The following is an 18,072-nucleotide window of genomic DNA, read 5'->3' as shown; positions in this document are numbered from 1 at the left end:
AAATAAATCTAAATCAATCTAATAGTTGACCGACAGACGATCAGTTTGACCATAAGCTTGCTGAAATCTGGGCCTTGGATAATCTTAAATTTAAACCTGGAATGTTTCTTACTAAAAAAATACTTCGAGATTCATGTCGGATCATAAAAATTTCTAGATGGCATCAACAACATACAAATTTTAGTATAAATTATGGATCTTAATAAGCAGTTCTTGTCTATGATACGTGTTTGTATGTTGGTGTGTGGGGGTGGGTGGGCGAGGTTTGGGCAGGATTTTGCTTGAGATAACATTACATTTTGTCCCAATCATCAATGGTTGCTTCTCCATGGAATTGTTTTATTCATTATTAATTACTAATTAGACTTCATAAATGTTTAGCAAACCCAATCAATTTATAATACTAAAAGAAACTTCTTTTTATTCAAGCATATTCATCAACTTATAAGTTCTTCATGTCTGCAATCCAGTCAGAATAGTGCTTTAATTATTCCTACAATCAAATGAGGATTAGTTGACTTTGATCATTCTACAAGGATCATTATGATCATCAACTAAGTTGGCAATGGCCGTGATCATAATGTGCATTATCATTTCTAAATGTCTTACAAAGACAATAATGAATGTCACCAGGAATAGTATTAGGGTTGGCCAATTAAGTCTTTTTTAAAGGAACTGAAAAGAATCTACTCATAAGTGATGAAAAGAAAACTCAAGCTGATAAAAAATTCGTTTATATTCCAATCTTGGCCATCAATGGATGAAAACCTATATTAATAATACTAGCGGTGATATTAGAAATTTGGACACTTCAAGATAAACATTTTTCTATTTCTATGAGAATTTTTATTTTCTCATCAAATTATTAGTTTTCAACATAAGACCTCAAACTATTAAAGGGTTGTTTGGTTGGTGGTAAAAGGAATGCTTTTTGCAGGACTTTTAAGATTTTAGGCATCTGATCGGATAAATTATAAAATCAGTGTAAAATATAAATAAATTTAGAATTCATTCTTAAGTTCGGTTTTTCTATATTAGAAATTAGATAGATATGGGAGAATTCTAAATACATAATCCTACGTAAAGTGTCGTCATTAGTCACGACCGCCGCTGCCACTTCCAACCACCACCTTCAGTTGCCAACACTAATTGTGGCCAGCCGCCAACGCATCAACCAGCCTCAGTCGCCATCCTCCAATCGCCTCCTCTTCCAGCCGCCACTGATCCGGGTCGTCATCGTCAACTATCACCACCATTAGCCAACATCGACCGCCACTACATCAGCCGGCCACAACCACTGACCACTGCCGGCCATTCCACCTGCGGTCTTCGCCACCAATAATCTATACAAAATCTCAAATTCTTTGAAATACATTATATTCATTCTATTTCAAACCAAACAAAAAAATTATAAAGTTGTATATTTATTTTACAGTGAACCAAAAAACTTCAAAGCATTTCAAATACACTATATTACTTTTGTATTGTATTTATTTTACAATGCATTGCTTTTTTGGCAAACCAAATAGCCCCTACGTTAAACTAGCACTAAGTAGACTTTTAAAACCATGTGCACATTTTGTATAGTTTCAATTGTTATAAAGTGATGCATTAACATAACAAATCAAGCCCAAAATAATCCTCTAATTATTGGAATGTGGCAAATTTAATCTTAGAGTATCACATTTCTCCAATTTAGTCCCCTGACTATATAGAATTAATCCCAAAAGACCCCTCAAATAGAAATTGATAGAAATTGAGATACAAAATTAATCCCAATTTACTCAATCAACTATACAAAATTGATCACAATTTACATCCTAAGGAGCCATTTGAGATCAATTTTATATGATTGAGTGACTAAATTGAAGAAATGCAATACTCTGGTATTCCACTAGCAACATATGAATAATCTTGGGGCTTAGCACATCAAAATAAAGGTGCAAAAAAATTCAATATCTCTCTTAATCGTCTGCAAATAAGCAACATGATATACCAAAATAAAACTACAAGATAAGATAGATGAAAGCACAAAACTATACGAGCTATGGGAAAAAAATTCATAAAATGCAATGCTAGATATTAGCATGCTAATAAATATTGCAATATGTTTCTGATCATAGAAAATTGCAAGTCCTTGATTTAGTTGATTCCATGAATGCTCAAACTTTTCAAGGAGATTTTGTTTTGAAAAATCACTAATGTTAGATTTTGGTTGAGGTAATTAGGTTTGTGTATCACAATGAGGCAGCCAAATAACTACGCAAACAATATAGATTGTTTCTAGCAGAAATTCTATAAATGCCTTAAGTGACAGCCATGCATAACTATAAAGCTCGAGTTCAATCCCTACAACGAAATACAATCAAAACACCATGAATAGTGATTCAAATGTGATGTTTCATCAACAATTTTTTATCAAATCGCACGAAATTTAATGCATTTTGAGCAAAGAATATTCTAAATTCAAATTCAAGATCATCTGAACCTGGATTTCAATAAGTATATAGTCACACTAGAGTCTCGACAAGTCGAACTAAATGATGTAGCAAGCAATCCAATCCGAATCCAAATAAGCTTAGAACAAACACTTAAAATATAGTCAAATACTTTGGTGCATCAATTGGAATGCCAAAAAATTTCAAAATTTAGCATCATTATTCAAATAAATCTTGACAAGAATAATCCAACGAGCCCAAGATCATCCAATTTCGAGATCATTAAGGCGCTTAATTACTAAAAAAAATTAACTATGATTAAGGGAATCAATGTGAATCATCCAATGGAGAGTTTTGAAAGATTGTTCAATTTTACTAAAATGTCACTCGCAAAAAGTATAATAACATTCATTCTTAACTTGGAGGGGAAGGAGGACAGAAGAATGAGCTGACTAATAAAGCATAACACATAAGTCCCAGCGGTTGTTGCCAGTCACTCGAGATCCTGGCCGATCACCAAATTTTATCGTCAACAACCAAATGTCGTCATCAATCACTAGAGGTCATCATCAACCGCCAACCATTGTCGACCACACCAATTACAGCTTTGATAGCCCTACTATGGCCTTTAAAGCCTATTATAACTATGGCTTTTATAGCCAACTAAAACTATTATTGCCTCCAACAATGACTTTGGTAATTCCACTGCGGTTGTCATAGCCATTAATTATGAATTCTATAGTCAATTACGGCTTCTAAAGTCAAATGCAACTATTATAGCTCCACCACGACAATTGTAGTTAGACTACATTAGCTATAGTCCCAACTATGCTTATACAGTTATGTTTCTTAGGTTATTTCAAAACAATTATAATTTCAACATTATCTTATAATCTCATCTTCTAATCCAAGTGAAGCATGGACATTTGTACTCCTACTTACACAGTGAATTATTTTAATTAAGGCCCTATGATTTTTTTACTCTAAATATCAATTTCACGTGTTAGCTTGCGCGCCAATATCGTGCGCATGTGCCTAAATGTCATGGACTAGCGTGCAGTCGTACAAGTGAGATAGCTATCTTCCCTTGAAAAATGTGTTCACCAAACTCATCGGACAAGCTGGGTTGAAATCGATCAAGGCTCGTGGTCCTACAATGAGGCAATTGTCTTAACTTGAAAAATGTGTTGACTAATCTCATTAAATATACTAGGTTGGAGGAGATCAAAGCACGTAGTCCTACATGTAAGGAAATTGACTTCCTTTGAAAAAAGTGTTGACTTACCTCATCGGACAAACGAGGTTGAAGGTGAGTATTGCCCGTAGTCCTATAACGAGGCAACTGTCTTTCCTTGAAAAAAATGTTGACCAACCTCATCGAATTGATCGGATTGGAGGCGATGAAGTCACGTAGTCCTAAGACTTCCTTGAAAAATGTGTTGACCAGCCTCACTGACAGACCAAGTTGGAGGCGAACAAGGCCCGTAGTCCTACGACAACTGTCTTCCCCTGAAAAAGGCTTTAACCAACCTCATCATACAGATCGGGTTGGAGGCAATCAAGTCTCCTAGTCCTACGGTGAGCCAACTATCTTCCCTTAAATAATATGTTGATTGATCTCATCAGACAGATCAAGTTAAAGGCGATCAAGGCCCATAGTGCTACGAAGATGCAACTATCTTCCCTTGAAAAAATGTGTTGACCGACCTCATCAGACAAACTGGGCTTGGAGGCAATCAAGGCTCATAGTCCTATGAAGAGACAATTGTCTTAACTTTAAAAAGGTGATGGTTGACCTCATCAGACAAACCGAGTTTTAAAGCAATCAAGGCTACGTCTTACAAAGAGGCAATCATCTTCCCTTGAAAGAGGTGTTGAGTATGCTCATCAGACAAACTGCGTTTGGAAGCAATCAAGGCTCGTAGTTCTATGATAAAGCAACTATCTTCCCTTGAAAATGGTTGGCTAATAACATCAGACAAACCGAGTTGGAGGAGATTAAGGCCCATAATCCTACGGCAAAAAAAATGCCTTCCCTTATAAAAGTTTTGACCGATCTCATCAGGCATACCGGGTAAGAGGTGATGAAGGCCCGTAGTCCTGCGATAAGACAATTGTCTTCCCTTGAAAAAATTTTTAACAGGCCTTAACAGAAATATCGGGTTTGAGGCGATGAAGGCCCGTACTCCTACGTCGAGATAACTACATTCCTTGAAAAATGTGTTGATCGACCTCATCGGACAGACTAAGTTGGAGGGGATCATGTTGTGCAACAGCCTCACCTGTCTCTCCTGAAAGAGGTGTTGACCAGTCTCATCAGACTGGCCGAGTTTAGAGGTGATCAAGCCCATGATCATTTGATGACGGTGGTTGAGGAGCGGTGGGTCCGATGACGATAACAATAGTGGTGGTTGGGCAATGGTGACGATGACACATGAAAGATAGTAGCCGAGTAATGGTGTTCTGGCAGCTGAGGTGGTCCCATGATAACGGTCCTGCGATGGCGACAATGTACCACAACAGCGGCAATAGTTAGGCATCAATGATCTGACATAGTAGGGCAGCTTGGCGAAGCTGGCTAAAAATGGTGGTGGTGGCCTGACGTCGATAGTTCTGCTATGGTGGTCTGATAATTGCAACGACGGTAGCCCGACGATGGCGATCCAGCAAGCCTAACGATGACGACGGAAATGGCGTCAGCCACAAGACTGTATTTTGGTGGCTGATAAGTGAAGGTAGTCTGACGACGGAGAGGGCCATAAAATAGTGACATGATGAAGACGATGGTGGCCTTATAATGGCAGTGGTAGCAATGATGTCGTCAAGGCAATAGCGGTCCAATTGCAATAGTTGTGGTCAAGCGGCATCAACCGAGTGACAAAGGTATGGTAGCGACAACGGCTATGAGATGGTGATCTCGTAATAAAGTCAGTTGTGGCGACAACGCCATTAAACAATAATCTGATGACTGTGATGGGGTTCAATGACATCGATTGAGCGACAATGGTTTGACGGTGGTAGTTTTTTTTTAGAAAAAGTCAAAAGGGCTAATATATTAAAACGGAAAAGATACAGAAAGATTATATAAGAGAGCCTAAAAGAAAACTCAACTCACACAATATAACACACACAAAACTCAAATAAAGCAAAGATGCATAAAGGTAAAAAACCAAAAAGCCACCAAAGAGCGCAAAAGTGCTAGGGACGTCCCACTTTAGTCCTCCCTCTGTCTCTAGTTCTCGGAATTGAGTCTGCTAACAAATTAGTAAGGTGAGTGTCATTGCCCGAAGTAACCAAAATATCATCCATCAGATTCCTGAGCTCAAGTAGGTCTCCATTCTTCTTATTTCTCCTCGATGTGTAGACTTGTCATTCCTCATTCGATGATTGACTCATTTGATCAATAAATTATTCCAAATTTGGTTGGACAGGTGTAGGCTGTTGCACAACATGATCCTCATGAACCTGAGTAACAGTTACAACTTGCTCGACCTGATGAGGCGGTAGTGAAATAGTAGAAGTTCACCTGTAATAACAGTGATAGGTTCTAGGGCACGTGAGGTCTGAAGAATCTCCCTCTCACCCACGATAGGACGTTCCAAAGACGGCTGAATGGTTGTAACATTGTCTGCAAGAATAGTAACGTCTTTGGGGGTATTCTTTGATGGTCAATAATGTCAATAACTTGAAGATAATCAGGAGAAGATGAAATCACTGTCTCTGGCGGAGCACTGTGTTTTTCTTTTTGTCTGAGTATGGATGTAGATGGTGACATTAAAAACTGGAGTGACCGAACATATGAAAGTTTGAACAATACGAAAGAAAAGACTCAATCACTATCTTTCGTCAATACCCATGATGTTGTGTGTCCAACCAAATTTCCTCAGAAGCAGATGAAGTGATGTCTCTTTCAACAAGTACTTTGGCTTCTGATGGACGGAAAAGATTAAAAGTAGAAATATCCGTTTTGAGTGGCTTACCATAAACTGAAGCGATAGCGTACAAAACTTTTTGAGTAAAATAATGAAATTTCAGACAGGGAGGCGAATCCAAACCGGAATAAAAGAGACGCGATGCATAGTCTAAATAAAGTGAAAAGTGTGCAAAGGCCACTACACCGACGCCTAGGTGTAGTGTCAAATAAGCAAGATTTCTCACAATACAGACAGATGTGAGTAAAGAAGTTAGTCTATAAAATTAATATTATGATAGAATCTTGAAATATAAGTACTCTCACTGGTAAATTAATGGAATTAGTTAATATTATGATACATAGAAATATAAATAACTTATTTGTTCAATAAATTAAATGGGCTAGAGAAAAGACTATAGAGATTGACAACTTAGGTTTTAAATTTTAACATTCAGATAAAAGTCGCACTAGAAATGGTGTACGTTTAATTATAGATAAGTGCTTGGAAATATGATATTGCAAAAATTAATAGAATTGAAGATAGAATTATAGTCCTTAAGACTATTGTTGACACTAAGATTTTTAATGTTATAAGTGCTTCTGCTCCTCAAGTAAGTTTAAAAATAGGTTCTAAAGATAAATTCTGGAATGACTTAGAAGACTTAATATAAATGATACCTCTTGAAGAAAGAATCTTTATTGGAGGAGATTTAAATGGACATATCGGTAGAGTGGTAAAAGATTTTAGAAATATTCATTGTAGCTAAAAAGATTTTAGAAATATTCATAATATTCATTGTAGCTAAGGTTTTGGAGTGATTGATGAAGAACGTAAAGCTATACTGGATTTTGCTTTAACGTGTGATTTTATTATTGCTAATACTTTATTCAAGAAAAGAGTTTAACATATTATTACTTATAAGAATAGATCTAATAAAACACAAATTGATTATTTTCTAATGAGAATAATATATCATTGAGAATGTAAAGATTGTAAGGTCATTCCAAATGAGGATTTAAGTACTTAACAACAGGATTTAAGTACTCAACATCGATTATTAGTTTTAAATTTTAAGATAAAGTGTTGTAAAATAAAGAATACTAAAAATCATCGTCGTTGAATTAGATGGGAGTACCTATAAGACAAATAAAATTATTTTTATGAATAAAATTCAAGATTTCAAAATTTAGGATGTTCATAAAGAAGCAAATACTATGTGGGATAAAATAACGAATGCTATTAAACAAGTTGCAAAAGTTATACTTGGAGGATAAAAAAAATATCTATAAAAAAAAATAATTTGTGGTGAAATAATAATATGCAAGAAAAGATAAAATATAAGAAGTTATGATATAAAAAATAGTTTAAATGTAAAAGCTCAAAGAACTGAGAAAAATAAGAAACAGCCTGTAGAAAGTTTAAGAGAACAGTCTCTGATGCTAACATTTGTGGTTTTAGTGATCTTTATAATATATAAGTACTAAAAAGTGTAAAAAATATCTGAATAAACTAGCCAAACAAAGAGAAAATAAATATAAAGATTTAATTTAAGTAAAGTGCATTAAAGATGAAAATCAAAAAATATTTTTCTTAGATAAAGATATTCAAAATAGGTGAGTGAGTTATTTTGATAAATTTTTTACTGAAATTTCGGAAAATACGATCGACTTTAGTAATCATAATATCATTAATAATAATAAAATGTTTCATTTTTATGATCGCATTAGTAAAAACGAAGTTGAGGCAGCTTAAAAATAAAACGTCTGTAGGACCTGATCATATCCCAATTGAAGTGATGAAATATTTAGAAAATTTGAGAGTCTTTTACCTTACTAAACTTTTTAATATTATTTTAAAAACTAAAAAGATAGGAGTGGAGGAAGAGTATTTTGGTCCCCATTTTTAAGAATAAAGGGGATGCACAAGAGTGTGCAAATTATAGAGGAATTAAGTTGATGTGTCATATTTTAAAATTATGGGAAAGGGTAATTGAACATATGTTAAGCCGTACTACAAAGATTTTTCATAATCAATTTGGATTTATGACGGGCAGGTCTACCATGGAAGCTATACATTTATTGCTATACATTTATTGGATGTTCAGAGATAATAAGGATGATCTACATATGATTTTTATTGATTTAGAAAAAGCTTACGATAAGGTTCCAAGAGATATCCTTTAGAGAGTTCTTGAGAAGAAAGGTGTTGATATGACTTATATTCAAGTCATTAAAGATATGTATACAAGAGTTGTTACTTGTGTTCGAACAGAAGGATTACTGACCAAATATTTTCCTATTTTTGTTAGTTTACATCAGGGAACGCTTTAAGCCGATATCTTTTTTACTTTCGTTATGGATGGTCTTACTGGACATTTACAGGAAGATGTATCTTCGTGTATACTTTTTGCTGATGAAATCCTTTTTGTGAATAAGACAAAAGAAAAAACTCAGAAAAAAACTTGAATTATGGAGGTTTACCTTGGAGTCTAAAGGCCTTCGTTTCAGTAGAACTAAAACTGAATAAATGGAAAGTAATTAATGGAAAGTAATTTCTAGTGACAGAAAGGTAACTATGGATGATCAAATTATTAAAAAGTGTGAACGTTTTAGATATCTCGGGTCTATTGTTCAAAGTGATGGTGATATTAATGGAGATGTTATTAGTAGAATTCAAGTTGGTTAGTTGAAGTGAATGAATGATTCGTGTCTATTGTGTGATAGAAAAGTACCTCTTAGGCTGAAAGGAAAATTTTATGAGATGATGGTGAGACCTGCAATGCACAATGGGGTTGAATGTTGGCCTTTAAAAGAGAAGCATAAAACTTAGTGCTATTGAGATGAGAATGATTAGGTGGATGAGTGGCTTTACACTTAGAGAGAAAATACGACATGAATATATCTGTGATAAGGTTGGTATAGCTCCAGTGATGGACAAAATTAGAGAGAGTCGTCTTAGATGGTATGTTCACAATAAACGTCGACCATATGATGATCCGATTAGACGAGTAGATGTTTTAGATTTGACTTATGTTAAGAAAGGTAAAAGTAGACCTAGGAAGAATTGGACATATTGTATAAAAATGATCTTAATTTATTAGAATTAAATGAAAATATAACACTAAATAGAACGCGGTGGAGAAAAAGGATTCATGTAGCCGACCCCACTTAGTGGGATAAAGGTTTTGTTGTTGTTGTTGTATATAACCCAAATTCAAATTTAATCATAAAATCTAACTGAAATTCAAAACAATATGATCCAAAAGGACAATTCCTAATAAAAATAAACCAATTAAAACAAAATAAGATTGAAATTCATGAACCAATCTGACCTTGGTCATGTGTTTCATCATTAACTAAAAAAGAAAAAAAAAAAAAGGTATGAGACAGATCCCAACTTGATTATTAAAAATCATCAACATGTCTCGAAAGTACATAATTGCATAATAAATTGGGTTATAAAAATGGGCTAACAAACAGCTAAAAAATTAAACCAACCCAACTTACAGAACCTAATTTGCAAAATTGAAGAATGGTCACAATATAAAATATAATGGATTGATCAATAACTCAGCAAGCTTACATCCATCCACATCAGTCACGGAAGTACATCGCCATTTGCACGTTCTTCTCCACGAAACCGCACTTCTCATAGAATCCTCTGAGTTCCGACGTGCAATCAAGAATCACCTTATAGCAACCTGCAACCCTCGCATGTTCCGCAAGGAATCGCACGACTCGCTGGCCGAGACATCGACCGCGGGCTGCGGCATCGACGACTACGTCCTCGATGTGCGCTACCTTGCCGCAACCGTGAATGAATTTTTTCTCAACGAAAACGCTGCCGGTAGCAACGATTCGACCAGTTTTCAGATCCTCAATCACGGAGATGACGTGATCGTCTCCGAGTGCAGAGAGATCAGCGAAGCGGGAGCTGAAGTCGGCGTCGGAGATTGGAGGGCAGGTGCTAAGCTGACCGAGGAGCTCCACGAAGCCCTTGCCGTGGTCGGAGATCTCGAGATGGCGGATTGGAAGTAGATCGTCGGCGTCATTGTCGCCGCCACTGGTCTCACTTATTTCCTTCGATGGCTGATCGGGCATTTGATCCATGGAAAACAGTTTAGCAGCGATTAAAAGGGGCTGTCGGTAGCAGAATTTGAGCAGGACTCAAGCAGGAGCCAAACAGCAAAAATTAGAATTTCATAAATCCTACGCGATCTTAGATCTTAATTAGTCCCGATGCTCCTCAGTTTTGCCCTAAATTCGTAAATCGCGTTGCAAGACGATTTATGGGATTTGAATGATATAAATTTATTTTTATTTTTATTTTTATTTGAATGATATAAATAAAAAAATATATTTTTATTTTTATTTTTTTTTTCTGAATTTACATTTGAAATCTTCTTGTCTTGCACACTCCTGGCCAAAGTTTGGAGGAAGATTTGCAAACATGCCACTTAATTCTTATGTATTAATACAACTAACACCTAAGCTTCAATTTTTACAAAATTTAGGGTTAGCTATATAATTGTGAAGGAATTGAGCGGTATGTATGTAAAAGCCCCGAATTTGAAATGCGGTGTCAGAACCATTTATTTACCTTCGATACGCTCCTCTCCCATCTTCCTACTCGCAATGGCCACCGATGATGGCTTCGCCTCTGCGTCGGCTGCATTATTTTGCTACTCTCTCCCTCCGTCTCTCCACCCGCGCCGCCTTTCGAGCACCTTTTCGGAGCCGACCCATCCGATCGTCTCAACTCGCCGGCAACTACGTCGGGTTTTGTTTCATGGCAGCCCTGTTGGCGATGCGGAGACCAATTCGCCGCCAGTCGATGGGAAGTGTGAATGGGTGGCTTGGGAGCTCTTCACGCCACTTCACCGCTTGCTCCTTGTCGCCATAATCGCTGTTGCGTCTGCGGATTCAAAACGGTCCCGGAGAATCACACAGCTTCAGCGTTCTATAGAAATCAAGGTCAGGTTCTTAAATTAATTCATTCGTTTGATTCTTTAGGGCTTAGGGTTTTACTTTCAACTGGATTCGTCTTCGCAGCAGTAGGGCTTCGCTATTCTAAATATTTTGTGTTAGTTTCTCGGAAGGATTTCTTAAAAATTATCATTGCTTTAATTGATTGGTATTGATAACTTATCTTGCGGAAGGGCTTTCGCTGAATGCAATGACTGTTACGAATACTTCCTAGAATAAGTTCGGCTGAAATTTTTTGTTAACTCTGCAGAGAATGCTCTATTTCCCTAGAGGTCAAGAATGAAGTTTTAAATTAGGATTTCAGGTTGCAGTTCTGTTATATCCCGGTTTCAGAAATCAGTATGCCCTAGTAACACGGAAAAATTTTCTGTCCAAATTCCGGACGTAGCTCTATGTGCGGACTTCTGTAATATGCGGCCACGTGTGCTATATCGCAGAAATTATTCGGGGGTTATTGAAATTACACCGTGGAGATTATTAGGGGGGTTATTGGAGGATTATTAGGGGTGGAGAAGGAGATGGAGAGAAAGAGAGAGATGGTAGAGAGAGAGCCTAAAGGGAACCAAATATGTCCGGGAGGCTGTGCCCAAAGGCTAGAGCCGAATTCTGAGGGTTGAGAAGGAGATGGAGAGAAAGAGAGAGAAGGTTGCCCTGTCAGGGGGCAAATTTTGGTGGTCCCAGTGCTCGGCGACCTCTTTTATTCCACACAAGTTTAAGTTATAAGTGAGGGAGAATGGGAGCAAGTTCTCTATATGATGGTAGAGAGAGGGCCTAAGGGGACCCTTTTTACATCCAATGGATCATTTATTTATAGAGAAAAGGAGAGGGGGGAGGAGATTACATTTATGCTCTTGTTATAAAGGGGGGTCATGAGGGGTACTCTGGTCTTTTTCTTGCTTGAACTGCTCTTCCTGGAGTTCTTTCTTGTTTCTGGATTCATTGGTGTCGATTGGCCGACTTAGGTGGTCGGTTGGCTAATAAAATATCGATTGGCTGACCCACTTTTAATCTAACCAGATCTTTTGTGGCCAGAATACTTGTGGAAAGGGATATTACTTTACCTGATGTTACTAAGTCTTTTCCTTGCTTGAACTGTTCTTCCTGGAGTTCTTTCTTTTTTCTGGATTCATTGGTGTTGATTGGCCGACCCAGGTGGTCGGTTGGCTAATAAAATATTGATTGGCCGACCCACTTTCAATCTAACCAGACCTTTTGTGGTCAGAATACTTGTGGAAAGGGATATTACTTTACATGATGTTACTAAGTCTAGTCGGGCACAACTCACAATAGATATTGACAACAAATTATCATGGAACACAAACCTCCATATTGTACCCACTGTAAGATGTTTGGCATATCCTTGATAAATGTCACAAGCTCCACCCTAATTTGAAATCTAAGGTTCAAGTGAATAAGGAAGGGTTTAACTCCACTGCTCTGGACATTTTAGTTCCACCTGGGGAGGATACTACCAAAAATGAAGTGACTGTTGCCCTTGTGGCCCCCCAGCATGACTGCTGCTACTTTTACTGGGATCAATGTGATGTTGGCATCTTCAAACCCCTTAGAAAACAATACTGAAGGATTATTACCTGCAAAGTGTAGTGTTCAGACTGATAATCAGGAGAACATCGCAGCTTTTCTTCTTCAGGAAGTATCCGGTGTAGAGGCAAATTATACTTCACATATACCAGAACCTATTGTGGGTACTACGGTTGGTAATCATTCTGCTACAACTCTACCACCTCATTAGACTGATTCTTCGGATGAGGAATGACAGGTTTACACTTCCAGGAGGAAGAAGAAGAATGAAAATCTACTTGAGCTCAGGAGTCTTATGGATGATATTTTGGTTGCTTTGGGTAATGGTACGCATCTTACTAATTTATTAGCTGGATCCCTTCTGAGAAATAGAGTCAGAGGCAGGACTAGATTGGGATGACCCTCACTTTTTTAGTGCCTGGTGGTTTTGGGTTTTTTTTTTATTTTTATATGTACCCTTTTTTATTTATTTATTTTTTTTGTTGTACCGTGTGGGTTAGGTGCCTATTTTTGGGTCTACCCATACAACTTATATGTATCTTTTCTCTTTAATGAATTTAGCCCTTGGGCTTTATATATATATATATATATGATATCCTTCTAGCTCTTTAGATTACCTCAAATGGATCAATAAAGCAAGCTTGAACTTTCTACTGTTACCAAATATTATAACTTCATACATATGTGAGGTTTTGAGGAAGATGCAATTTTCAATTTTTATTTTAATTTCTATTTTCATAGGGTCAAAATATCATTTCTAACACACTTGAGTTACATTTAGTCAATCTTGAATTTGAAAAACTTTTGCAACAGCTTGATCAACTAGTTGAGTTTTGAACAACTATCCCTCACTAACCTCGAACTAAGAGAAGGGGGGCCTATACTTTCATAAAAAACTTTATTCAATGTCATGTTAATGCCAGATTGAAAGCTATTATTGTAGGGAACACCAACAATGATATGTAGTCCTTCAAGCTAAATTTGAAATTCAAAATGCATGGTCTTAGCAGATCTTCTAAAATAGCAAATAGTACTGATCATTTGTCTAAGAATGAAAAATAGTAATGAAGTCCACTCTCATGCTCGAAGTTTTTCGCACCTGCTTCCATAGTTTGGAAGTAAATCTCCTATCTTGATCAAATATAATGATGATTAAGATTTTGTGTAATCGAATGATATTGTATATGTAAATCTTAGCTAGTCTCTCTATTGATTGGTTATTCTTCTTTGGCAAGAAACAGACGAACTTAGTAAGTCTGTTAACCATAACCCAAAACGCATCATGGTCTTACTTTGATCTAGTTATACTGACTACAAAGCAATCTTCTCCTACTTTCTTTTTTGGGATGGAAAGGGGTTGCAGCAGATCACCAACTCCTTGATATTCTACCTTGACCGTCTGACTAGTTAAGTACTTGGATACAAATTCCGCCACATCACTTTTATGTCAGGCCACAATATATTATTTATATGTTGATACATGTCAGTACTATTTGGATTCACATCATATGGAGTAGAGCGTTTCATGAAGTATTTCATGTTGGAGTACTTAGTCTGAAAGACAGTTGATTCTTAAACCATAACGTGTTTGTTTAGTCAATGGTTGATACGCCATCTACAAATTTTCATTATCCGACACGAATCTTTGATCATGACACGAGTCTCGAGATAATATTTCAGTAAGGGATGTTCAAACATTGATAAAAACTCATCTTGACCTCTGATTTCAACAAACTTATAGTCAAACTGATCGGCTCGATAAAACAGACCTAATGATATCAAAGTCATTCCAATCTGAGTCAAATCAAGTATAGATCAAGTCATTAAACCATTCTTGCATGATTTTCCGCTCATTTGGAAGGTCAAACAGTTATCGAATATGACAATTTTATACTCAAATCGAGTGTCTCGACAAGTATTAAATGAGCCCAAGATCATTTAATTCTGACATCATTAAGGCACTCAAATATCCATTAAACACCATATGATCAAGGGAAGCTCTCCGGACCATACGATCAAAATGATGCATATTCCTGCATTAATTACTCCCAGAACACTATAAATAGAGTTTTATCCCTCTCATGAGAGGAAGTTGAAGGCTAGAGAAAGCGTGAAGCTTTGAGGAGAAACTGCAGCTCAGCATCACCGCAAACCGTCGTTGACCACCGCAAATCACTGTCGACCACCGTCGGCAGCCGTCCATCGATCACCACCGACAGCCATCGACCACCGCTTACCTCCGTCGACAACCACTGACTGTAATCGACTACGTCAATTGTCATCAACTCCGCCAACCTCCGCTGACAAAAACCGCTGATCGCCGACGACAACTGCCAACCTCCATCAATCACCGTCTAACGTCGTCGAACACCGCCGACCTCTGTTGACCTCCGCCAATCATTGTCGACCACTGCTAACCACCATTGATAACCACCAACCAGACACTATCAATTGAAGTTGTAGTCTGAAAAATATAGTTACTCTCTCCCGTCTGTGGGACATGAGATTTTTGTAATCATCAATCAATAGTAAATTTCCGCAATTGAGCTAGATCCCGTGATTTTTCCCTTTACGGGTTTTCCATGTAAAAATTTCAAGAGTCGTCACTGTTTGATTCTCTTTTATACGTGTGTGTGTGCTGAATTCTCGTATAACGCTAAGACAATAATCTGTTACTCTATCGCCGCGAATTTTCCAGCACACATCAGTTTGACGCCTTTTGTGGGAAGCGAAGTACTGTTCAACATTGTCTTCAACTCTAAGACATCGGGCCCCTACTTCCTTTCCCAATGATGTACTTTATTCAATTGACGAAGGAACGCCCTTCACGTCATGAAGATCATCTCTGATGTATTCTTTAATGTGGGGGGCAACCTTCACTGTAGTCTCGAAAGGTCATTCACGTCAATGTCCCTGGCACGATTATAGTAGGGTTATCTTCTCACATTTTATTCAGACACAAAGTATCTCACAAGTTCTTCCTGGCTAAGGGGCAACCTTCAATGCAGTTTCAAAAGGTCATTTCTGTTAACATCCCAGGCACGATTGTGGTTGGGATGTCATCCAACATTTCATTCAGATTACAAGTTTACGAGAATCGCTCATGTATTGGGGGGCAGCTTTCACCACAAATAACACTTTCTCAACGCCCCCTCATCGTACTGGAGTTCTTTTTCAACTAGATCAAGAAGTTGATCTCTTTAAAGTCTGATGCATGGGTTGTTTTACAAGCTCACACGGAAAGCGGCCACGCTGGGAGGCAAAAAGATTCAAAAGCAACAACTAATAAGCTATCAAACATTTTTCTTAAGTATAAATGCAACCATATTTTCAAGAAAACATACGGTTTATTACGATATACCCCTAGTCTCATGAAATGCAAAGCATCTCTGACACATCATTCTTGGCTTAATCGATCCCAGGGGGACTTGATTCGATCTCTTCCATTACAGGCTAGTTGTCAAACAAAAGCTTCGACATACAACCTCAGATAGGTTAGAAATCCTTGATGGATTTTCTTCGACCTCTTCCATAACAGGTTACGGTCATCAAGCAAAAGCTTCAACTAACAACCTATGATAGGTCAACCATCCTCCGTGGATTTCATACAACTTTGTTACCGTTTAATACCGTCGAGCATCTCCAGTTATACAACTCAGAACTGGTCTTATATCCTCAATGGATACTTCTTTCAACCATGCCCCTGGAAGTCCAGACCCAATAACAAGCTACCATGTCGTTGGAAGACGAACCCAAGAGGGTCTTCACTGAAATTCCTCAGAAAGCTACGAGCCTCAAAAGATCTTGTTACTTGTCTGCTACGCAGAAAAAAGATCTCGTTGCTGGCCTGCTACAGAGAACGGAGACGATTTTCCTCTTTACTGCAACGAGAATGAAGATCCCGTTGTTTGTCTGCTACACAGGAATGAAACGACTTTCCTCTTCGCCGCAACGAGAAAGAAGATTCTGTTGCTCTCCTGCTAAGCAGGACGATGACAATTTTCCTCTGCACCGCAACTCTGCAACGTAACACGACGCCGCAACACATCGCCGCGACACTCCGCCACAACACGTGCTCGTGAAGCTCAGCCACAATGCATTGTTGCAGAGCACCGCCGCAACGCGTCGCGTCCCCGCGATGCCCCGCCACAACTCCCCACCGCGACGCTCCGCTGCAATGCTCCGCCATAATGCGTCTCTGCGACACTCTGCCGCAACGCATAGCCGCGGCGCAACGAGTCGCCGCTACGCACCGTGTCAACACGTCGCCTCGACGCACCGTCACAACTCGTCGCCTCATCACAACGCGTCCCCTCATCACAACGCACTGCTGCAACTCGTCACTGCGACACACTGTCACAACGCCTCCCCGCCGCAACGCAGCGCCTCAACGCGTCACGTCATAGCAACACGTCGCCACAGCGTGTCACCGTGACGCAACGCGTCGCCACGACGCATCACGTCATAGCAACGCACCGCCACAACGCATCATGTCATCGCAACGCACCGCCGCTACGCGTTGCCCTGACGCATAATCACACCACGTCGTCGTGCCGCAATGCGTTTCATCGTCGTGCCGCAATGCCCCGCCACGACGCACCGCCGCACCGCATCCCATCGTCGTGATGCAATGTCTTGCCACGAGGTACCGCCGCAACGCGTCGCGTCGCTGCAACTCTCACCTGTTACGTGTCTCGTTGCCGCAATGCCCTGCTACAACTCATCGCCGTGACGCACCAGAGCAACACGTTGTGCCGCCACAAAGCACTGTCGCAACTCGTCGCGCCACCGCATCACGCTGCAGCGATACACCGCCGCAACGCGTCGTCACGACACACCGCCGCAACTCTACCCACTCTTTTTTAGACCTATTTATAGACTAAAAAAGAGCTTGGGCATTAAATGCTCATTATTATATAAATTATAAAAGAAATGCAAACATTAAATGCTCTTAAAAAAAAGAAGAAAAAAGACACTTCATATTCCCATAAAAAAACATTTCATATTCCTAATGAAATAAATTTCAATCATTAAAAAAAAATCTTCTCATATTCCTCATGAAATTAAATTCAATTAAAAAAAATCACTTATTTTTGCCTCTTATGCATGTAGAGCATCATGCTCAGTTACTCAATTATATCGATAGCCAAATTATATTTATAATAATTCAAACGGTTATTATATATATATATA

The 18,072-nt window shown here is 38.4% G+C and overlaps 2 protein-coding genes across 7 annotated transcripts in view; one reads left to right on the top strand and one right to left on the bottom strand.

Moving 5' to 3' along the window:
- Window positions 1-10,631, bottom strand: part of LOC110033245 (glucosamine 6-phosphate N-acetyltransferase 1) — a 24,004-nt gene extending 13,373 nt beyond the window's left edge. For 5 of the 6 annotated variants that reach the window (XM_020737164.1, XM_020737163.1, XM_020737165.1 and 2 more), the window contains exon 1: window positions 9,935-10,631. In XM_020737164.1, coding sequence (XP_020592823.1) covers window positions 9,946-10,461 — 516 coding nt within the window. In that variant the 5' untranslated portion in view covers window positions 10,462-10,631 and the 3' untranslated portion in view covers window positions 9,935-9,945. Of the gene's footprint in view, window positions 1-1,326; window positions 1,344-9,934 lie in introns of those variants that run through there. The other variant, XM_020737168.1, reaches the window with a different exon arrangement.
- Window positions 10,632-10,756: 125 nt separating this feature from the next.
- LOC110033251 overlaps window positions 10,757-18,072 on the top strand; it is a 16,400-nt gene continuing 9,084 nt past the window's right edge. The window contains exon 1 of the mRNA XM_020737175.1: window positions 10,757-11,325. Within this exon, the coding sequence (XP_020592834.1) occupies window positions 10,987-11,325 (339 nt within the window). The 5' untranslated portion in view covers window positions 10,757-10,986. The remainder of the gene's footprint in view (window positions 11,326-18,072) is intronic.

The sequence above is a fragment of the Phalaenopsis equestris genome, unplaced genomic scaffold (genome assembly GCF_001263595.1).
Source record: "Phalaenopsis equestris unplaced genomic scaffold, ASM126359v1 Scaffold001116, whole genome shotgun sequence".
NCBI classification, from domain to species: domain Eukaryota; kingdom Viridiplantae; phylum Streptophyta; class Magnoliopsida; order Asparagales; family Orchidaceae; genus Phalaenopsis; species Phalaenopsis equestris.
This window is presented reverse-complemented; position numbering and strand designations above follow the sequence as displayed.